The 23178-nt window shown below is 48.7% G+C and overlaps 1 protein-coding gene across 2 annotated transcripts in view; it reads left to right on the forward strand.

The window, feature by feature from the left end:
• The window catches only part of Rreb1 (ras responsive element binding protein 1), a 60327-nt gene extending 37381 nt beyond the window's left edge, over nucleotides 1-22946 (forward strand). Inside the window, exons 7-11 of one of the 2 annotated variants that reach the window (XM_051170135.1) lie at nucleotides 3476-3665; nucleotides 5027-7946; nucleotides 14400-14561; nucleotides 20149-20952; nucleotides 21911-22946. In XM_051170135.1, coding sequence (XP_051026092.1) covers nucleotides 3476-3665; nucleotides 5027-7946; nucleotides 14400-14561; nucleotides 20149-20952; nucleotides 21911-22386 — 4552 coding nt within the window. In that variant the 3' untranslated portion in view covers nucleotides 22387-22946. The remainder of the gene's footprint in view (nucleotides 1-3475; nucleotides 3666-5026; nucleotides 7947-14399; nucleotides 14562-20148; nucleotides 20953-21910) is intronic. The other variant, XM_051170138.1, reaches the window with a different exon arrangement.
• Nucleotides 22947-23178: the final 232 nt, after the last annotated feature.

Here is a 23178-nt window from a genome sequence, read left to right on the forward strand (position 1 = left end):
TATGGTTTCAAAGCAGAGAAGCTTTTTGATTTGGGTTGGTTGATTTAGGGGTGTGTGTCTTGTTGAGGGGGTTTATGGTAGGGGTTTTGATTTATTGGGGAGTTATTGTATTTGCATGTTATGTTGAGGGTTTTGATTGGTTTATTTGGAGGGTTGTGTTTGAGGGGTTATGTGTGGGTTTGGGTTGTTTGCTTTTTGTTTTTTATCTGCCATTTCAAGCAGCTTGCTCATGAACTACTCTAAATCAGTGGTTCTCAACCTTCCTAATGCTGCAACCCTTTAATACAGTTCCTCATGTTGTGGTGGCCCTCAACCATAAAATTATTTTGTTGCCACTTCATAATTATAGCTTTGCTACTATTATGAATCATAATATAAATATCTGATACGGGACTCGCAAAGGGGGCTGCGACCTACGGATTGAGAACCACTGCTCTAAACCTTTCCAGAAGGGAAATGAAGTATCTATTGTCTCAGCTACTAGGTGTGTCTCTAGGACCTGGGTCTGAGAGGTATCTGAGCTGGTCAGCTCTCTGGCTCTCTGTTCTCATGCTCTCAAGACAACTTCTGCAACCAGAACCAGTTATCCTGCTGCCCAGGTGAGGTGCAGGGCTCCCTGGAGGCCTCTCTTTACCTGACTAACAAGCTCTTCTGCTAAGTATAAGCGTGCTGTCTTCAAACTAGACATGTGGCCGGGCATGGTGCCACACGCCTTTAATCCCAGCACTCAGGAGGCAGAGGCAGGCGGATCATTGTGAGTTCGAGGCCAGTCTGGTCTACAAAGGGAGTCTAGGAGAGCCAAGGCTACACAGAAAAACCTTGCCTCAAAAAAAAAAAAAAAATTAAACAAACTAGACATGTGCTGCAAATTAATGCTCTGTTCAGGAGTGACTGGTTCCCATTCTTACTTCCTGTATCTACTGTAATTAGAATAAAATGAGCCCAGATATATAGTGCCCAGCAGTAGAAAAGATTAATTTAAAATTTTGCAAATACCGCAGAAAATGTAATGAGTTACCACAAGAAGAATGAGCTAGTTATTGAAGATGGCAAGTGGAAATGCCTACAGAAGGCACCAGTGATGGCTCTCCTGCTGCCCTCCATTTTCCCACCCCTTAGGGAAGGCACAGTGTAACTTCTCTCCTCCATATCCCCTGCGGTCGTCTCTGGTTCATGAAGACCAATGCACAGCCATAGGCCTGAGCCACAGCACTAGCACTTCCCTCCATTCCTGGGGCCCTCCCCACCCCTTCCAAAAGTTCTCATAGTCTCCTAAGTGTGTAGAAAAGGAGCCCTTTCATATTCCGTGTGCCAAAGGGAATTAGGCTTAGGTTCTGTCAGTTGAGGCCTGCCCTACACTAAACACCTGCTGGAGGTCATCATTGTTGAAACTTGAAGTGATAAAAAAATATCACCTCACTAGTTGAGGTGAGGTGTTCCCCTTCTTATGCATGTGTTAAGGAGCACATAAAGCATATGCGAAAAGCTTAACAGCAATTTAGTAATATCAGATGTCAGTTTACCTAATTCTGATATTTCTCTCTTTCTTTTTGGTTTTTTGGTTTTTCAAGACAGGGTTTCTCTGAGTAGCTTGGCTGTCCTGGACTCACTTGTAGACCAAGCTAGCCTCGAACTCACGGCAATCCACCTGCCTCTGCCTCCCAAGTGCTGGGATTACAGGCATGCACCACCATGCCCAGCTATTTCTCATCTTTTAAAACCAGAATTGCAGGCTGGAGAGATGGCTCAAAGGTTAAGAGCACTGGCTGCTCTTCAACAGGTCCTGAGTTCAATTCCCAGCACTCACATGGTGACTCACCACCATCTATAGTGAGATCTGGTGCCCTCTTCTGGTATGCATTTACATGCAGATACAACATTATAAACATAATGAAGATTTAAAAAAAAAAAATTACACTAAGAGGTGGGCTGGTAACCATGTCCGATTAACTTGAACCTAGAAAGCCTAAAGGCTAGAGTCCCATGTCATCAACCTCCCAAGGTCAGCATCGCATGTGTGCTCTCAGAGCTCAAACCTGTTCCAGCCAAAAATAGAGCCCAGCCTAAAGTGCCAGTGTCTATGTCACTGTCCTACTTACCTGTCCCCTAACCTGTGACTTAGCCCTCTTTGTATTCTGGCAAGGGATGGATCCTGTAGGGTAAAGTCTCCCCTGGGACATGCCCCACACACAAGGTGGGAGCTACACCCGGGGAACCCATGAGCAAAGCATGTCCAATCCTTATGTGTTGTGGGTTGTCTGAGCCCACCAGGCCCATGACCACAACTGTCAGAAGCTCAGTCGGCTGCCCTCAAGAAGAGCATTATCTTTCCAGTGGAACCTGTTATTCCAAATTTTGCTTAGGGGATGTTTCCAGATAAACAGAGAAGAGGCAAGAGGTGGCTGTCGGGGACAGTGCTACAGTTTGCTGCAGCCACTAGGGAGGGATGAACAGAGCTACATAGACTCTACTAAAGCATTTCATCCACATGGGCTCAGTTGCACCACGGGTGATTTCATTGTCTTTTCTTTCCAGAAGAGAGTGAACAACAAAGTTTCTATTACCAAGTATGTACTGTAAATGGAAACAAGTTGCTTTACCGCTGTAAAAGCAGTGGCAGCAAGGACACCACCACCACCACATCCCCGCCACACCCCCACATCCCCGCCCCACACCCACTGGAAGGTTTATGAGAGTGAGATGTGGTTATACAGGTGAACGGAACTCTCTGCCATCATGTATATGTGCACATCTGCCCTGCCTCATTTGATGAATTTCCATTTAAATAGCCACATGGGCTCCAGTGACTATAAGTCCAGCCTGAGGGATGCTTATAATACCATGATTGCAGCATTTGAAATTTCACTCTCAGTGAAGATCTGGAGATCATGGGGCCCTACCCTGTTGGCCTCCTGTCTACTTCCCAGGCAGGACTTTGCACTTGTGTGGGCTCAGTATATGGTTATTTGTCAGATAATAATGGTAGTAAAGCAAGAATTTAGTACAGTTACTACCAAGTCAGTTGGCACTACCGACATAATTAGTTTATCTCTGTTAAGCGCCAGGAGTGCTATATGATTTTTCCAGTGCCGTGTAGACATGTGGTGCTTGTTTTTGAAACAGGGTTTTCCTTTTGTGTCTCTCTCAAGTGCCGTGTGCCACCATGCCCAGTACTATAGGCTTTTTTGTGGTTTTTGTTTTTGTTTTTGTTTTTGTTTTGAGACAAAGATCTCAGTATGGTAGCTTCAGGATCCCACCTGTCTTCACTTTGGATGATGGTGTCAGACATCTATCTTGTACCACCTGCAAAGACTTGATATCCACAATAATTAGAATATATCTTTTTTTTTTTTAAAGGGAAGGGAGAGTGTGTGTAGCTAACTAGCAAGGTGGCTCCTCTACACCTTATTTTTATTTTAGTCAACTGAAATGAAGCAATAGAGCTAACAGACCAGTTGTCACTCCCTCCTCCTAGATGTGACATTTGCTGCGTTACCTTCCGCACACACCGAGGACTACTGCGCCACAATGCACTTGTCCACAAGCAGCTTCCCAGAGATGCCATGGGAAGACCGTTCATCCAGAACAACCCTTCCATTCCCGCTGGCTTCCATGACTTAGGATTTACTGACTTCTCCTGTAGGAAGTTTCCTCGAATCTCTCAGGTATGCTGATGGAGCTGTTCAACCTGCCCCCACCTTGACATGGGTGTGGGGAGAGGGCGGGGGGCAGCCACCTTGACATGGGGGTGTAGGGGGGAGGAGTCTATAATGCCCTTTCTTTCTTTTTTTCTCTCACTGAAACCCAGCGTGGTCCAGTCTGTCCTCCTTGGGGCTTTTAGACTGAGAGGGGTCAATAGCCTTTTCTTTTTGTTGAGTTTTCCATGAGTTTCCGTGTGACTCCAGCTCATTAGTACCTTTTGCCTATTCTTCAGACTTTGAGGTTTAAAATTGTTTATTCACCACCCCTATCAATCCCCTGTTGCAATTTTTAGTATCTGCATCACACCTAGGTATTTTTGGCAGTTTCTGTTAAAATACTTTGGATTCTTTTTTTAGTGTGTGTGTGTGTGTGTGAGACAGAGAAAGGGGGGGGGTATGTCATATGTATGTTGATGCTCCTGAAGGCCAGAAGTGGGCTTTGGATCCCCTGGAGCTGAAGATGTGAGTGGTTGTGAGCCATCTGATCGGTGCTGGGAACTGCACTCAGGTCCTCTGGAAGAACACTCTTAACTACCGAGCTGTTTCTCCAGCCCCTTAGATCATTATGGGTTTGAACAAAAAAACGAGCCAATTTGTTCTCTGCCTATACAAAAGCTACCAGAACTACTTTTTAATTTTTCCCATGTGTAAAACTGAGATAGGAAGTGTCCACCTCGAAGCTCTCGAGGTACACAAGTCTCAGATGCAGTGGACTTGACACATGTGCATGCGTGGCTCTTCCATCTGATTGATGGCCCCTCTTCCACGGTCACAGAAGCAGCCAATTCTTACCATTTTGTGAAGAAGGCACCCTGGTTCCCCCTCTCAGATAGTTGGGCACTGCTCAAGATGGCAATCCTCCTGCCTCAGTCTGCCAGGTGCTAGCTTGTGCTATCATGCCCAGTGTAAGCAAAAGCTTAGTTTGAACTCCATTGTGATGTTTTTTCACTTTACTTTCGTATATCCCTAGTGAGGATATCATTGTCCAACCTCTTAACATTGCTGTCTACAGAGTTCACGCGTATGAACTGTGCAGTTGAGTGACAAAAATCTCTCTTAATGTCTTAAGTAAGTTTACAATTTTCTGTTGGACTGCATCCATAGCTGTCCATGGCCCCATGTGGCCCACAGGTTATATGCAGGCCAGGCACCTGCTCGCTCCCTGTCACTCTCCTAGTTCCGTCTCGGGTTGACACTCAGAAAGGTTGAGTCTGTATTAATGAAAAAGGCTGCTGTCACGCCAGACACCTTCTCCTGCCTCTTTTCAGGGCCATGTTTAAACCCTCATCTTTCTTCCCTTGGTTTTGCTTGTGGGTTTCACTTAGGCCTGGTGTGAAACAAACCTACGAAGGTGCATCAGCGAGCAGCACCGGTTCGTGTGCGACACCTGCGACAAGGCGTTCCCCATGCTGTCTTCACTCATCCTGCACAGGCAGACCCATGTTCCTGCCGATCAGGGACAGGAGAAGTTCCAGACCAAGACCCTAAGTGATGATACCCTGGACCAGAAGGCCTTCCTGGCCTTGCTGGGCCTGCAGCACACCAAAGACATCAGGCCTGCCCCTGCCGAGGAGCTTCTGCCGGACGACAACCAAGCAATACAGCTCCAGACACTCAAGTGTCAGCTACCTCAGGACCCTGGCTGCGCCAACGTGCTGAGTCTATCTCCTTTTGAAGCTGCTTCTCTAGGTGGTGCTCTGACAGTCCTCCCAGCTACCAAGGAGAACATGAAGCGCCTGTCCCTGCAGCCCTTCCAGAAGGGCTTCATCATCCAGCCGGACAGCAGTATTGTGGTTAAGCCTATTTCAGGAGAGTCAGCCATTGAGCTGGCAGATATCCAGCAGATTCTAAAAATGGCAGCTTCAGCTCCTCCACAGATCAGTCTTCCGCCACTTTCCAAGGCTCCCGCCACACCCCTTCAGGCAATTTTCAAGCACATGCCTCCTCTGAAGCCAAAGCCCTTGGTCACCCCCCGGACAGTGGTAGCCACCTCTACACCCCCACCTCTCATCAATGCACAGCAGGCATCCCCAGGTTGTGTCAGCCCTAGCCTTCCTCCACAGTCCCTGAAGTTCCTCAAGGGACCAGTCGAGGCAGTCCCCAGTGCCCACCTGCTCCAGGCCAAGTCTGGGGTCCAGGTGAACACCACCAGCACACAGCTCTTCCTGCAGCAACCTGGAGTGGAGTTGCCAGGCCAGCCTGAGATGAAGACGCAGCTGGAGCAGGACAGCATCATCGAGGCCCTGCTGCCCCTGAACATGGAGGCGAAGATCAAGCAGGAGATCACCGAAGGCGACCTCAAGGCCATCATGACAGGTCCCAGCGGCAAGAAGGCCCCCGCCATGCGCAAGGTGCTCTACCCCTGCCGCTTTTGCAACCAGGTGTTTGCTTTCTCTGGGGTTCTCCGAGCCCATGTCCGCTCCCACCTGGGCATCTCACCCTACCAGTGCAACATCTGCGACTACATCGCCGCCGACAAAGCCGCGCTCATCCGTCACCTACGCACCCACAGCGGGGAACGACCTTACATCTGCAAGATCTGCCACTACCCGTTCACGGTCAAAGCCAACTGTGAGCGGCACCTGCGCAAGAAGCACCTCAAAGCCACCAGGAAGGACATCGAGAAGAACATAGACTATGTGAGCAGCGGCACGGCGGAGCTGGTGGATGCCTTCTGCTCCCCAGAGACTGTATGCAGGCTGTGCGGCGAGGACCTCAAGCACTACCGTGCACTGCGGATCCACATGCGTACACACTGCAGCCGAGGCCTGGGTGGCTGCCACAAGGGCCGCAAACCCTTCGAGTGCAAGGAATGCAACGCCGCCTTTGCGACCAAGCGCAACTGCATTCATCACATCCTGAAACAGCACCTGCACGTGCCTGAGCGTGACATTGAGAGCTATGTGCTTGCAACAGACGGTGGCCTTGGCCTCACAGATATGCCCACAGAGGCCTCTGCCAGAGAAGAGGGCAGCTGCGTTGCTTTCGGTGAGTGCAAGCCCCTCGCCACTCTCCTGGAGCCCCAAAATGGCTTTCTTCACTCGAACCCCACTCAGCCCCTGCCTTCCCACATCTCTGTCAAGTTGGAGCCAGCCAGCAGCTTTGCAGTGGACTTCAATGAACCCCTTGACTTTTCACAGAAAGGCCTGGCACTGGTCCAAGTGAAGCAGGAAAATATGTCGTCCCTGCTGAACTCTTCCTGCTCTGCCCTCTATGACTGCTCCATGGAGCCCATTGACCTGTCCATCCCCAAGAGTATAAAGAAAGGAGACACGGACACAGCTGTACCCAGTGACGGCAAGAAACCAGAACCAGAAGCTGGGAAAGCCGAGCAGCTCTCTCCCTGCCCACCACCCTGCCCTACCTTGTCAGTGACTGTGGAGCCCAGAGGGAGCCTGGAAAACCCCACAGGCACTGCGGCGGCCGTCACCACAGCTGCCAACCTGGAACCCCCTGCTCAGCCCCTCCAGGGCTCGGTGCAGCTGGCTGTCCCCATCTATTCCTCAGCCCTCATCAGCAATCCAACCCTCTTGAGCAACTCTGCCCTCTTGAACAACCCAGCCTTGCTTAGGCCCTTACGTCCAAAGCCTCCCCTCCTCTTGCCAAAGCCCCCCATGACAGAGGAGCTGCCGCCGCTGGCCTCCATTGCTCAGATCATCTCATCTGTGTCCTCGGCCCCTACTCTGCTGAAAACAAAGGTAGCCGACCCTGGGCCATCCATCACCAGCAGTAACACTATGGCCACAGACAGCTTAGGAGGCTCTGTCCCCAAAGCTGCCTCCACCCCCACCGATGTCACAACCTCTAAAGAACCCAGTGACCCACCCCCTACAGCCAGCAGCCCAGAGGAAGCTCTGCCCACTGAGCAGGGGCCGGCTACCTCATCCAGGAAGAGGGGTAGGAAGAGGGGCACGAGAACCCGACCCCTTGCCAACAGTACTGGTGTGGACCTGGACTCCAGTGGGGAATTTGCTAGCATCGAGAAGATGCTGGCCACCACAGACACCAACAAGTTCAGTCCGTTTCTGCAGACTGCGGAGGATGACGCTCAGGAGGAGGTGGCTGGAGGCCCTGCAGACCACCACGGGCCCAGTGATGAGGAGCAAGGAAGCCCTGCAGAAGACAGGCTGCTGAGAGCAAAGCGGAACTCTTACGCCAACTGCCTGCAGAAGATCAACTGTCCCCACTGTCCTCGGGTCTTCCCTTGGGCCAGCTCCCTCCAGAGGCACATGCTTACACACACTGGTAAGAAGGCCCTCAGGGCTCACCAGGCGGTGAGTCTTGAAAGCAGAGGGGTAGGGGTGGTCCTAATGTCTGGGGCCCTTTTCTCACATTCCATTCTTCTTCACCTCGGAAGGCACAGGCTGCTACGCCAGCGGTCCAAGCCTCCAAGGGTTATTGGTAAACAAACGTATCAGACACAGGCGACGGGGGCCATAGGCTCCCTCACTTCCGCCCTACATCCTTCGCCTGACAAGTTTCAATGTTTTCTAAGTTAAGAATGAAGCCCATGCCAGAGAAGCGGGGCTTTACATTAAAGTACCAGAGATGCAGTGGAGTGAACTGGTATCCTCAGTGTCACCTTTTTATTTCGAACATTCTATGGAGTCTTGAGCCTACCATACATGTAAAAGGAAATACTGCAAAGTGTGATTTGGCCTTACACACACACACACACACACACACACACACACACACACACACACACACACACCCCTTTGCTGAGGTAGCTACATCTTCCCCTCTTTTTAAATTTTATTTTATTTTAACATTTTTGCCTGTTTTGAATATCTATCATAGATGATTGATAGTGGTTATAAGTTCTGTTTATCCTAAAATTGTCAACTGTTGAGGAAAACAACGTAAGTATAATTCGAATGTTTTAAATAACATAGCTAAATTACCAAGATAATATTCCATAGATATTTTTCAGATGTCAGTTGCTAGAAGTTGAATTTTAGAAGTTGAAGATACAGAGTATTTATTAAATTATTTTATGCCGTGTACTTCTGGCACTTTAGTCGCCACATATCTTTCATCATAATTATAATTTTCTGAATATTTCACAGGGCTGGTATCATTCATCATTGGGCTGTGTACATTGAGTAAGGGCCTTACGCTTTTGGAGTTGCAATTCAAGTATTAACAGATTGTACCAGAAAAAGAAAATATTCTTGCTGTATGTATAATACAGAATTGCTAGATAAAGTATAGATCACCAGCAAGATTTGAATTTCAGACCAACAAGTAACATTTTTAGTATTTGGGACAGATGAAAACATGACTTGTTAGTGCTCTAGTGGCGTGATCTGTTACTTATAGAAAACAGGTACTTATAGAAAACATGACTTGTTGATCTAAATGAAATTCAAATTTAACTGGATGTCTTATCACTTTTACTTGCAAACTGTAGAAACTCAAGGCTGTTAGGAGATTTACAGCAGCGTTGTGAAAGGAAAATAGTGGAAAGTGAGTGTGGGCCGTATTCTGTGCCTGGTGGAAACACAGTAGGCAGAGCTGATAGGCGATCTGGGCCTTGTGATTTCTCCCAGCCCCTCCCTACCTTCTTCTCGAGGCGAAGGAGAGCTCTTGGTAGATGCTGCAGATCTTCTGTGGATAGGCCATCTCCCAGCAAACCTACAGTCTCTTGAAAGCTGAAGTGCCCATAAATTTCTTTTCCATTTGTGCTGGTGTCTGTAGACACCAGAGACATGTCCCCACTCAGGAGTCCAGTCCCTATGATTGCCTGCGTTTTGGTTGCCAGAAGGCCACCACTGCAGGCTTAGGGGTATCTGAGCCTGTTCAGTCCCCAGGACCCACATGGTAGAAGAAAAGAACCAATTCCCAAAAGTTGTTCTCTGACCTCTACACACATGTCATGTCATGTGCACGCATGTACACACACACACACACACACACACACACACACACACAGCTGGGGGAGGAGAATAAAATTAATTTCAAAATAAATAATAGATAAATTCTAACCAATAGCATTGAGCAAAAGGCAGTTTCATCTTCAGTTAAGCAAACTGCCTACATCGTGAGAGATGGCGTCTTTCCGTCCTCTAAACTACTTTGTGGAATTATCATCCTGGCGTCTGTGCTTTTGCCTCACACATTTCTCCAGTCTACCCACTCCCTACAGCGGAGCAAAGGGGTCAGATGCTGGCTGCCAGCACAAACAGGGCTTTAACCCTTTACCCTGCTTAGGTTCCAGGATCTGCATCTGAGGAGGAAGCTGTCGTCTTTCATGTCCTCTTGTGTGGTTTTTACATACTCAATTCCCTCCCTCCTCCAGCTCTCTCCAACCTGTGGCTCACTCACTGTTCTTTCCCTGAACGCGTTGTACCTCATGAGACAAGGCTGCACTGTTTGTGCCAGTTCCCCTGTTGAGCATCTCAGCCTGCGTCTTTAGGCCACAGGAGGACAGAGGCCAGCAAACACAACTAGTTCCTTTCAGCTTCTGTCCTCATCGCTTCCTCCTTCCCTTTGCTCTGGTTCCTTGTTCCACAGTGACAGGTCAGGATGGTGCAATCGCTGAGAACCCCTCCAGCTGTAACATCTGGGATTCCCTAGCTCGCCCACTTTCTCATGGGTGCTTTGAGCTCCTTTGCCAGCCTCTGGGCTCTTCCCTCTCACCTCTTACCCACTGCTAACAGGGTAGCAAGCACTGAGGTTTAAGTGCGGGAGATGTCCTAACAGTATAGAAGCAACTTGCACCAGTTGTGACTGGCTGCCTTTTACTAAGGTTTAATTTATGCTTATGTACATATGCTTATATGTATGCCTGCACATATGTGTGCAGGTACCTGTTGGATCACCTGGAGCCCAAGTTATGGGTGTTTTTGAGCCAACAGATGTAGGTGCTGAGACCCAAACTCAGATCTTCAAGAACAGCGAGTACTCCTTACCACTTTGCTAAGTAATAGATAGCTTTGATTGCAAAAGAAGAAGAAGATGATGAAGAAGAAGAAGAAAAAGGCACCAAAAGAACGACATCTTGGCCCTAGAGTTTGTGGAAAGTTCAGGGACACTTGATCTCTTACAGTCTTGTCACCACAAAAAAACTCCATGTGAGTCAGTCACCGGCTAGTTCTAACCTTGATTCTCTTCAGAGAACATTTGCAGCTCGTCTGTTTGGAACTTGACAAACAAGGTCCTGTTGTCCTCAGAAAACTCTTGTCCCTTCTCCCTGGCTTTGTCCCCAGTGCCCTTCAGACACTGCCTCTCTTCCTTCTCCAACTACTCTGCATGAATGAATATTGACTGACTGGTGGCTTTAATGTTCACATTGGGGTGGGGGACATACAGGGCCTAGGTATAAAGTTAGTCCTTTATGATTACAGCCCCTCTCACGTGCGCGTGCACACACACAATATGACAACTACCAGTGGCCATCCAAATCATGATATAATAGGTAAAGCCTACTTGTGATTTTCAGATCTACTGTAAAATGATTTTTTTTTTTTTTAAAGTTACCAGTTGTTGCATCTCCACAAGGCAAAAAGCATACTGCTGGGGTGTTGTTGTTGTTGTTGTATGTGTGTGTTTGTTTTTGTTTTTACTTAATGTCTGTATGTGAGTGCTGTATCTGCATGTTTACCTGCAGGCCAGAAGAGGGCATCAGATCCCATTATAGATGGTTGTGAGCCACCATGTGGTTGCTGGGAATTGAACTCAGGACTTCTGGAAGAGCAGCCAGTGCTCTTAACTGCAGAACCATCTCTCCAGCCCCTATACTGCTGTTTTAATTTTTTTTCCCAGTAAACATGTGAGTTTTAAATGATTGTGTTATTTGCCAGTTTGAGTTCCTTCCTATGACTTAATGCTTGGGTACCACCAAACTGTCTTTTTTTTTTTTTTTTAATGACTCCTTTATGGAATACAGCCTGGCTGTCCCAACCACCTATAAACGAAAAGCATGTGAAAACTTTAAAGTAAATAAATAAATCACTTAATAAGTAGGAATCTACCATTTTATTTTGAAATCTAGAATCCCAGCATAATGAGTGGGAGAGATGGCTGGGTGGTTAAGAACAGAGTCCAGATCCCAGCATCCATGTAATAGGTTGGTCATCTTCTGAATGCTTGAGTTCTCATACACACAAAGGCACAAATAAAAATAATAATAACTTAAAGAATCTCAGTATAGTAGCTTCTAGCCTTTTCCTCTTCCTCCTCCTCTTCTTCTTTTTCTTTTTTAGCCCCTCCCACTTTGGTGCTGGTACTTGATTCAGTGCTTTAGAATGCTGCATAGCACATGCTCTGCCACCAGCTGCACCCCAGCTCCTTGTTCCCTGGTTCTCTAATGCCCTTCTGGCCAGACCTGAAGAAGCTGTCATCTTGCTTTTTGACAAAGGAAAGTTTAAAATCTTGTGTTCAGTTGTTAATGAAAAGCAAAAGGAGCCACCTGGAAAATACAGAGCAAAATGTTACAACCAGTTGCTTCAAGTTTTTTGTTTCTGTTTTGTTTCTTCCCTTAAATGAGGGTGTTTTCTATGCTTTTAGCAGAAAATTCCTGCAGACCCATGTCAGAGGACTCACCAAGCAATTGATGGGTTCTCAACTAGCGTTCGAAGGTCCCTTGTCTGTACACATGACAGGATTTTTATATGGTCTTTCCAAGGTCTCTAAATATGCTTGGATTGATGCAAACATTCATGTCTCTCTGGTCACCTCAACCCCATACACCTCTTGTATGCTGGGGTCAGGGCCTTTAGGCGTTGGGTTTCGTGGGTGGTTGTTGCTGCCACAGCTCTTTTCAGTGCTGTAGTTGAAGCCCAGGGCCTCATCAGCACCAACTGAGAGCTGTGTCTTTGAACTGCATCCGTGGTTCATCTTGACTGTCATATGGTTCCCTTGGAGGTCTGGGAGTGTCCTCTTAAAGGGTGTGTGCTTTCTCTCTCTCTCTCTCTCTCTCTCTCTCTCTCTCTCTCTCTCTCTCTCTCTCTCTCTCTCCCTCCCTCCCTCCCTCCCTCTCCCTCTCTCTCTCTCTCTGCCCCCCTCCCTCCCTCTCCCTCTCTCCCTCCCTCCCTCTCTCTCCCCCTCATTCTCCCTTTTAAAAAAAAAAAAGGTGTATGCTCTCAGGAGGGATTAAATGTCCCTTGCCTTTGGTTGATTGCTTGATTAGTCCTGATGACAGTATGGGGCGCATTGTCATAGGCACCCTGGGCCTTTCTTACCCTGGAAAACAGTCCTTTCCTGGCTGGTCCCAGCAGCAAGCCCTGGGGTGCCTTTGCAGTGAGCAGCACAAGCTTTGCCAGGCTTGAAGTATTAATGTAAAGGGAAGGTCCCTGGTTTGTGTTTCTTGGGAGCTATGCCATGTGGCTCTTCCTGTTAGGTAGGGACGGTTGCCTGCAAGGTCAAAGTTCCAAGATAGCAGCGCCAGGCAACAACTCTAAAGTTTTGTTGTTTTTTTTCTTTTTAAGTCCACAACACCTCATCCCTAGTGGAGTCAGGAACTGAGACCTGGAATCTGGCAACTGGAGGGGGGGGCTGGGGGCGGGTCAGTCCACCATTGCCCTCTCTCCCCTAAAGTTGGGATGCTGCCCTTTCCCTGTTGCCCTTCCAGTTTTCCTACCTCTCTTCTTTTATTTCTCCCTTCTTGCCCCTCATCTCTTCCTCCTTCCCTTCTCTCTTGTCTCTTTCTCCTTCCTCCTTTTCCTTTTCTCCTTCTCCTTCCTCTTTCCTTCCCTTCCCTCCTTTCTCCCATCCCTCTCTGTTTCTCCCCCCTTCCTTCTTTACCTCCCATTTTCCTGTCCTACTTTGTCATGCATACTCCCACCCCCCAGCCCTTTGCCCTTTGCCCTCCACCGTCAACCCACGCAAGCCCAGGGCTAGCCACAGGGGACCTTCCAATGCATTTTGAAACACAATGTTTACAATGCACAGAGAATCAAATAAAGGAAGAATATAAGCAGGCCAAAGCTGAAACCTCCCGTGGGAGAGGAGGCAGGCCTCTCCTCCCAATGCATCACCCCATTTGTAGCACTGGCATAGGGTTTGGGCCAGCCAGGCTGGCCTAGCATCTGCTGCAGGCCCAGCTTTGTGTTGTCACTTAGTATTTAGCCCATACACAGCAAGAATAAGAAAACCTGGCAACACGTGGTATGCGTTCTCCTGTCCAGTAAGGCCTAGGTAGCAGTGGCTGCAGAAGTTCCTCCGTGGGAGGCCCCAACGACCTTGTCAAGAAGGGGAACACCTGTCACATTGGAGGAAAGGCTCACTCTGATTTCTCAAGATGTGCCTTGAAGGTTGTCAGGGGTTCATGATCTCCCCTGGGGGCCTTGAGCCTGCTTCCCTGTTCCTTCTCCTCACCTTTAGTGCTGCCTGCCAGGCTGTTTCTTCCCCTGGTTGCGTAGGCATTGCTTGCCGGGCCTTAAAAATCTTGTGGTGGTATTAACATTTGTTATTGTCTTGCTTCAAACACATGTATCTTGGTTTCACTGGTAACTTTCTTTTAGTTGTTGGACTGACGGCTCCTTCCATTGCATAAAGGTTAAGGGAAAGTGATTATTTTTGTCGTTGTTTCTTGGTTTTTTATTTTGTTAAGTGTGTTTCTCTTGCTGTCTTAAAAGGAAAGGGTGGAGGGATGAACGAATGCCAGCAATCCGAGGAGAGTAAATCAAAAAGAAGCTTTTCTTTTTCATTGCAGTAGAAAGCCAGATAAATACATATTTTTTTTTCCTGCTTCAGGTCAGAAACCCTTCCCTTGTCAAAAATGCGACGCCTTCTTTTCTACCAAATCTAACTGTGAACGCCACCAGTTGCGCAAACACGGAGTTACCACCTGCTCCCTGAGAAGAAACGGGCTTATTCCCCCAAAAGAGGGTGATGTTGGATCCCATGATAGCACAGGTAGAGCCTCCTGGTGATGGAGACACAGTGAGAGGAGGGCGCTCCCCAGGGCTCCGTGGGAGCTGCTGTGTGAGCTGGACCACTGCAGCCGCAGCATAGGGGACCGGAAGCCTAATCCTTGCCTAGACTGCCTGACACCAAGACCTGTGGAGTTGGGGAAATAGTGTCAGTGCCTAGGGGACTCTAGAGCTGCTAGCAGAGAGACCCAGCACCTTCCTTCCAGAAATTGTCATTGTTCTGATTCTGGAAGGTGGGATGAGCAGGACAGTTTTTTTAGCTCCTAGTATAAATCGCTAAAGGAAACAGGAAGCTCTGAAGTTTGGGGGACCCAGCTTCTGCAGCCTCCTTGAGCTGTACTTGAGCAGCAGACTCAGTACTGCAGGAACTGTGAACCCCAAGCTTTTAGTTGGGGGAGTGGGGCAAGGCGGGGCATCTCTATTCAATAACTCTTCCCAGTGTAAACCTGTCCTTGTTTGAAAAAGCCCTCTGCATGCCCTTTCTTAATCACAACTCTGCCTGACCTGGATCCGGGTATTATTCTCCTGTGCTGATGTGTGCTTCCTCCCTCCAACCCTTACAGAGTAATTAACACTGCCCCATTCCTTTTATGCCACCCTCGCCCCTTCAGCTTCTGTATTGGCTCGTGACCTCTATTTAATACACTCCATAATTCGACTGCTCGAGTACGCTGGTCCCTACCCCTGGAACGCACCATACAAAAACTAAGCTGCCGAGGGCCACGTAGTCCAGCCAGGTAGCAGTGCAGGCATTGCAAATGCAGGCTTCAGCTCTGTGGGCTTTGGAAGTTGGCATTTGCCCATTGCTGGAATCTAAGCCACAGATGTGTTTATCTAGGATTGCAGTTGTGTCTTCTGACTTCTCCTTAGACTTGGGTGGGATAGAGTGCACCCCAGCCCTAGGAGTCATTGTGGACAGAGTGACAGCCATTGATCCCAACCCTTGACCCCCTTGTCCTTACCTCAAGGATGACACATCACAGTGGACCGGATTTCCGGGAGAGCTGACCCCAGTGGGGAGTCCCCTCTACCCTCCCTATACTTTTCACTCTGCCTGGTGAAAGCAATGGAATGCCTTTGGCTTGCTGGGTCCTTCTGCCCAAGTCAGACCCTCTAAGAACAGGAATGGTCCAGGCGGTTTGCTAGCTCCACAACTTCGACACCCCGGACTTCCATGTCCACGTAATTCTCCAGATCTATGAGTAAAGAAAGGTATCCTGCCATGGCTGAGTCCCTGTGAGCCAGGCCTCACATGCTTCCCAAGCTACAGGAAGCCGGAGGCACCGTGGCCGCCGCCTTTGCCTCAGACTGTCCGGTTAATGTTTAACCATCATTGCCACAGTACCTATTAGACTGGAACATTCTCTTACAGCTGCTGTACAGAATGGTCCTGTGATTCTCCCCAAACCAGTTCGAGAGGGAAGGCAGTTGACATGGGGGGGGGGTTGCTTTGGGGTAGAAACCCACGTCCCCAGAAAAGTCCCAGTCCCAGCATTCTGCTTCTCCTGGGGGACGTTCACAGGAGCCTTGCTGATGGCAGAGCTTTTGGTCTGAGCTTAGCTTTGGCACAAGCATTAGCCTGTGGGAGTATTTATTTTTTAAGTTTACAATTACAGGTTTTCTTTTTCCAAGGCTCTGTGCCAGAAGTTATATAGATTTTCTTAAAGGGACAAAACCTCTGGGAAAAGAAGTCACTGAAAGTTGTGAAACCAGCAGAGAGTGTTTGGTTTAGTTGCAGGCACATCCCATGGTGAGAGAGAGGACAGGGTTAGGAGGGAGAGAAAGCAGAACATGAGACACAGGAGTTAAGGAATTTGAGAAATTTACAAACCCCATCTACATGATGCTAGCTGGGGTGGGGTGGGTAGAGGAACAGGTGTTTCTTTTATTTTCTGGTTTTGACCTTGGAGACAGGATAGCCCAGGCTCTCCTCAAACTCTAAGATGACCTTGAACTTGTGATCCTCCTGTTCCTACCTCTGAGTGCTCACAGGAGTACATCACCACACCCAATTTATATAGTGTTTAGGGGCAAAGCCAGGGCTTTGCAAGCCCCTCAGCTCGGGTAGGTGAGCACTCTACCAACTGACCTATCTCATCAGTCCTGAACAGACTTTAAAGAGACAGGAAATGACAAGGAAGTTCCTCAAGTTTTTGAGGCTTGGTTTATGTGCGTAGGTTAAATTCTTTTAAAATCCCTAAACGTGTTTTGTAATGTCGTTTTGACTTTTCCAACCACATGAGGTCTCCCATGAAAATGAACCCAGATTTTCCCCTAAACCCAGTGCTAAAAATACTGATGGGGGACAGTTTTCCCTTATTCAGTTTTAAATAAAATTAAAACTCTTCCTCTGCTAGGCAGATGTGCCCGTCCTGCTCTTGAGGAATGTTCTTGGTCCTTACTCCTGTGAAGAGCCACGTCATTGTAGGCATCTGGACAGGACCCTTTACAATATAAACAGAGGGGTTTTAAATATTTATGTATTTTATATGTATGAGTGCTCTGTCTGCATGTACGCTTGCATGACAGAGGGCATCAGATGCCATTATAAATGGTTGTGAGCCAGCCACCACGTGGTTGCCTGGAATGGAGCCTCAGGTCCTCTGGACGAGCAACTAGTGCTCTTAACACTGAGCCATGTCCCCTAAACATGTTTTTAATATATTCCTTGATGGAAGGCACTTTTTACCAACCCAGATGTCCTGTTGTCCACATGGGCTGGTACCCCGAAAGAGTTTCCCAAGCTTAAACACACCAGGCAAAGTGCAGGCAAAGGTACCTCTGTTCGTCTAGTTGTGCAGGTCAGTTGCATCTGTCACATTAGTTGAGTGACATTTCATTTCTAGGAAGTAAGAGATCCTTACCTGTGCAGAGTCTGCCCTGATGGAGGAGCTGGGCACACACTATCTACTAGCGTTGATTCTGCCTCCTCCGGTGATTTTCCCAAGTGTCAAGGGCATTAAGTGGGGAGTACTGGGCACAGAGAAGCAGTGTGTTGCCCATGAGGAGTGATGAGCTGGGCCACCTACATTTAGAAGTGAAGGTTTGAGGAGAGGGCATAGTAGGACATGTCCTTTCAAGTTGACCACTCACTTTTCTTATGTCTGTGTCAAAAACAGGTCCCAGGCCATCCTGCTAAAACACTCCCCCTAGTGGAAGTCTGGAGTGCAGCCAAGCCACCTTTGATCAAAAGCCTGGGCCTCACTGTACACGTGGAGAGCTTATCTACCCTCAGAACAGGGTCACAAACGGGATGACTCTTATTACATGTACTTGGGTTGGGTTTCAGAATTCATTTTTATTTTCATAAGTTTATCATTTTAAATATATTCTCTCCAATTCGAACAGCCTATGGGCTGGATTAGTCCACTCTACTCTAGGGTTGAGATGGAAGAAGCATGACCAGCCTAGGACACATAGCACAAGCTCTTGTTTCTAATAAATAAATACTTTTTGCTGAAAAAACAATAATAGGAACAGCTTAGGATATACTATAAAAAAGTAGAATTAGCCAGAAATTAACCTTATTTTTAAACTGGACTTGGCTTACAAGTGTGAGGACCTGAGTTCAATCCCTAGTACTATTTAAAAAAAATAAATAAATAAGTCGGGTGGTGGTGGCAGCAGCGGTGGTGCACGCCTTTAATCCCAGCACTTGTGAGGTGGAGGCAGGTGGATCTCTGTGAGTTTGAGGCCAGCCTGGTCTACAAAGCAAGTTCCAGGACAGCTAGAGCTATTACACAGAGAAACTCTGTCTTGAAAAACCAAAAAACAAGCAAACAAACAAACCAAAAAAACCACACACACACACACACACACACACACACACACACATAAATAAATAAATAAATCCAGTAGTCTTGGCTCATGCCTAAAATCCCAGCACTGTGGGAGCAAAATGAAAGGAGACCCCTGGCTATCCATTCTGGCCAATCAGCAAACATCAGGTTAGTAAGAGACTATGTCTGTAGATAGATGATAGACAGACAGACAGACACCATGTAGACCTCTGGTTTCCAAACACATGTGCACACAAGCACGTACAGAATTACTCACAAAGTAAGCAATTTAAGCATTCTGTGCTTTTCCTTATATTAGAGTCTAAGCCAAAATCCATTCCATAGATGCTCTCTGTGGTTCTGGAAGATGAACATAGGTGTTTCCCTTAAAGCACAGCCTATACATTAGTATACATCTCTCAGGATTCCTGCCTCTTGTCACAAGTTATCTTCATACCATAACAACTTGTTTAACCCTGAAGTCTCTTAATACCCAAACAATAGCCTCTACTACTGTGAGAATGAAACCAGTAAATTGACATGGGTAGAAATGTGCCCTCTTGGTACCATGTCTGAGACAGCTCCTCTGCCCAGCCTAAGACCCGCCCTCATGGCACATGACGTTGCATCTGACTCTGAGAAGGAATGATGAGCATGTGGGAGCCTTCTGGCTTATTCCACACAGCAAGAAAGAGCCTTAAGCACTGATCAGTGATGTGCCTAGCATGGGATGTCCTACCCCTGGGGGGGGGGGGCAGAGGAAACACTGAACACCCCCAGTAGTAAATTGAACATTAAGCCTGCAGCTAAGCAGTTCTCAGCCCGCTTCCATTTAACAGTTAGTCCTTGTTCAGCCCTCCTAAAGAAAGAGTAATGTTCCCGAAACTGTTTGGTATGGGCCTTTTTTTTTTTTTTTCCCCTCATGTATTCTTGTGTCACCCCCACTCACACCCTGACTGTCTCATATCCCAAGCTGGCCTTGAACTCAGTGTGCAGCTCAGCCTGGCCTCAAGCCATACCTACCTGCTTTAGTTTCTGAAGGGCTGAGGTCAAAGGTGTGTACCAATGTGCCTGGCCTTGGTGTCACTGACATTGGCCATGTCAATGAAGCTGGTGGACTTCTCATGTCTGGTTTTGTGGTGGGGGGGGGTAGACACGTAGAAGCAAGAAGTCACTGTCTGCCAGATGCTCACCCTATAGATCCCTGTCCTCTTGCTCATCCACATTCCCACAGCCCCTCCAAGCTACCTGTCATCCCTCCCCTCATGCTCTTGACCACATTTGCATTAAAGGTCCTCCCAAGCATCGCTTACAGGTACAGGAGCATCTTTGGCCTCTGGCCTCTACCTGGAGATGTGCCGGTGGACGTGGGGTCATTTCTGTGACACTCCTCGAGGACCACACTGGGAAGAGGGTGGTGGTGTTCTTGTGTTTGTTGCATGTTTGCAAAAGTTCTTTGCACTGGAAAGATAACCTTTACAACTTGGCTTTCTCAACCTCCCTAGTACTGCAAGTCTCTGGAATGCACGCCCTCTCTGTCTGCACTGCCTGAGTCACTCACACCTTCCTGGGGGTGGGGACAGCTGAGTGTACATGGGTGTGACAGTGGAGGTCAGGAGTTCTGAGGCTTGTGGATGTGAAGGCTTATAACTCCAGATTCAAAAAGTCCTTGCTAGGTTTAGTATCCAGGATGTGAGGGTGGGTCCAGCCAAGTCCCAGTAGAGCCCTTGAAAAGGGCATGCTCACTGTCACCTCATCTGAACTCCTTCCCCACTCTGCTTGCTTACACAGACAGCCAGTCAGACACAGACACATTGACCACCCCAGGTGAGGTGCTGGATCTCACAGCACGGGATAAAGAGCAGCCACCATCAGAGGGAGCTGTGGAGATCAGCCCAGTTACTCAGGACCTCTCTGTTAAAGAGGCCAAAGCAGAGGCAGCCCCTCCTGAGAAGGAGGAAGAAAGAGGAACTGAGGAGAACCCGGAGCCAGAGGAAGAGTGTGGCGTGGAAGAGAGCACCAGGGATGCAGATGCCCCAGAGGAAGACACAGCCAGCAACCAGAGCCTGGATCTTGACTTTGCCAGCAAGCTGATGGACTTCAAACTGGCCGAGAGCGAGGCCGGCACCGTGGACAGCCAAGGCTCAGCCCAGCAAGAGCAGAAGCATAGCTGCAGTACCTGTGGGAAGAACTTCAAGTTCCTGGGCACCCTGAGTCGCCACAGGAAGGCACACAGCTGCCAGGAGCAGAAGGAGGAGAAGGAGGCGCCTTCAGTGGAGAATGAGAGTGCTGGCAGAGCAGTAGAGGGGCCCTCGCCTTCGCCTGAGCCTGAGGAGAAACCTGCTGAATCCCCACTGATAGATCCAACACCAGGAACCAGTGAGGCCTCTGTGGAGAAACAGAATGAAGAGACAGAGGGTCCCTCTGATGGGGAAGGCACAGCTGAGAAGAGGGGTGACGGTGACAAGAGACCAAAGACAGATTCCCCCAAAAGCATGGCCAGTAAGGCGGACAAGAGGAAGAAGGTTTGCAGTGTATGCAACAAGCGCTTTTGGTCCCTTCAGGACCTCACCCGGCATATGAGGTCACACACAGGTATGAGAGACCAGATTCAGTCTGCCAGAAGAGGCAAGGGTGGCCTGCAGTGGTCATCGTCAGTGCCAGGGGCTAGAGAACTGGCCAAGATGCAGGGATTGTCCTTTGAGCTGAGGAAGCCGAGGGTCTTACAGAGTTGTCTGCTTAGTCCTGGGAGTGGCACAAGCCTTCTATAGGGCAGGAGGGTGGCCCCTCTGTCACTCAGCCCCAGTCTTGTCCTATAGATAGGGAGGGTGAGTACCCTGTCCATAACCTTCTAGAACAAGAAGAGTGGGTATATGTCCATCCAGGGTAGTCTTCAGCCAGGTCCTGAGAGGGACACAGGGATACGCCAGGAAAGGCAGGTGCTTGCCTGGCCCATGTTGTGAAAGACCCCCAAAGAAGGGGGCCAGGGGAATCTGGTTAGAATCATGAAGCCAAAAAGAGCTGCCTGATCCTTCCACCATCCCTCCAAAGAGAACTCACCGTCATGGCGTCCCATGCACAGCAGCTTTGGCAGAGCCAGCTGGGCCCTGCACTGAGGTGTGGCGTGCTGGTACCTTGTTCTAGCCAGATATGTTCTCGGCTATAGGAAACTTGGTATGTAAGCTGTCAGGAAAAGCCAAACTGTACGTCCTTCCTTGTGCCTTGATTAAGTGGCTGTTGCTGGCCTTGTAGAGCCTGGATGAGGACAGATAATTCTTCCTGCAGGACTTTACTTCTGGAGTTCTTTTAAGATCAGCTTATAGGGGGGAAATCTGTCAGCCTGTAGAAGACCTATGCTGAGAGGTACAGGGGAAAGAATGTCACCCTTAGCCTTGCCAGTTCAGGCAAATAAGAAGACTCTTCTGAGCAGTAAGGAGTGGGTCCTGTGCCTGTTTACTTAGTTCTGGATGCTGGATTCATGTAGAGTGGGGGAGGTGGGAACCGGTGGCCTTCATGTTAATGGACATCTCTTTCTCCTTCTCCCATTGCTCAGGAGAAAGGCCATACAAGTGTCAGACCTGTGAGCGAACCTTCACCTTAAAGCACAGCCTAGTTCGACACCAGAGGATCCACCAGAAAGCGAGGCACAGCAAGCACGGGAAGGACAGCGACAAGGACGAGCGGGCTGAGGAGGACAGTGAGGATGAGTCCACCCACAGTGCTAACAACCCTGTCTCAGAGAATGAGGCGGAATCCGCTCCCAGCACCAGCAACCATGTGGCCATCACCAGGAGCCGGAAAGAGAGCTTGGCCAATTCTGGGAAGGATTGTAGCCAGGAAGAGAAGGCTGCAGCAGAGCGGGCAGCTGAGCCCAGCCACAGCGCCCCCAAGGAGCAGGTGTCTCCAGGTGACACAGACCCCCAGAGCCCAGCAGCCATTGTGCAAGACTTGCTGGAGCTGTGTGGCAAGAGGCCCGCCCCAATCCTGGCGGCCTCCGACAGTGCCTCGCAGCTCTTGGGGATAGAATGACAGCCTTCCCCGTCCTGTCAGCACACAGAGAAAGCTAGCAGAGCATCCCGAATATAGATTTCACAAAGTTTTCTCAGTGTCCTTCAGCTGTCTGGAGAGCGAGAGAGGAAAGAGGGCAAAAGAGAGACAGGCAGGCGTGCCGCCAACCAGCTCGTGCCATACTAGCCTTACCCAGTGCGCAAGCACCCGGCCCCCCGGTGTGGCCGGCTCCAGTGCCTTAACTACTTACGGGTCCTCCCATGTCACTGTGGGTGTGTCCCTCCCAAAATGACTATTTTAATGAATTTTTCAGAGGACCTCTTTGTTTAAGCATTAACATTACCTTTCGTACTGGTGTGTTTGAGCTTGTTTTTGTGAATCTGTGATAGTACTGTTTGTTCTGTGAGCTGGAAGCAGAAGAAGAAAACCTTCCCCCTTGGATCCCCGTAGCCAATAACTGGAAGAAAATGATGTGAATTTCATGTACATGACCAGAGGAAAGAGGGTGTGGGGCTGGTTTCTAAGCTAGCCCTTTTTCCTCTGGTTCACCTGGTGGAGGAGCTGTGGTCTGGCCTTTTCTGTGAGTGGGTATGGCCGAGGCAGGGTCCCAGTGTGGTGTGAGCCAAAGCCAGGAAAGAGGTCAGCTTCAACCTCATGTTCCCACTCTCTCCGTGTTAGCAATGGTTACTGTTCAGATTCTTTTTTTTTTTTTTTTTTTACTGTTCAGATTCTTAATTCTCAGAGAAGAGTGGCCTCCCCAGCATCGTAACCTATGGAGGGCATGCCTGGACGGCATATATTCATTTTCCCTTC

The sequence above is a fragment of the Acomys russatus genome, chromosome 3 (genome assembly GCF_903995435.1).
Source record: "Acomys russatus chromosome 3, mAcoRus1.1, whole genome shotgun sequence".
Taxonomy (NCBI): domain Eukaryota; kingdom Metazoa; phylum Chordata; class Mammalia; order Rodentia; family Muridae; genus Acomys; species Acomys russatus.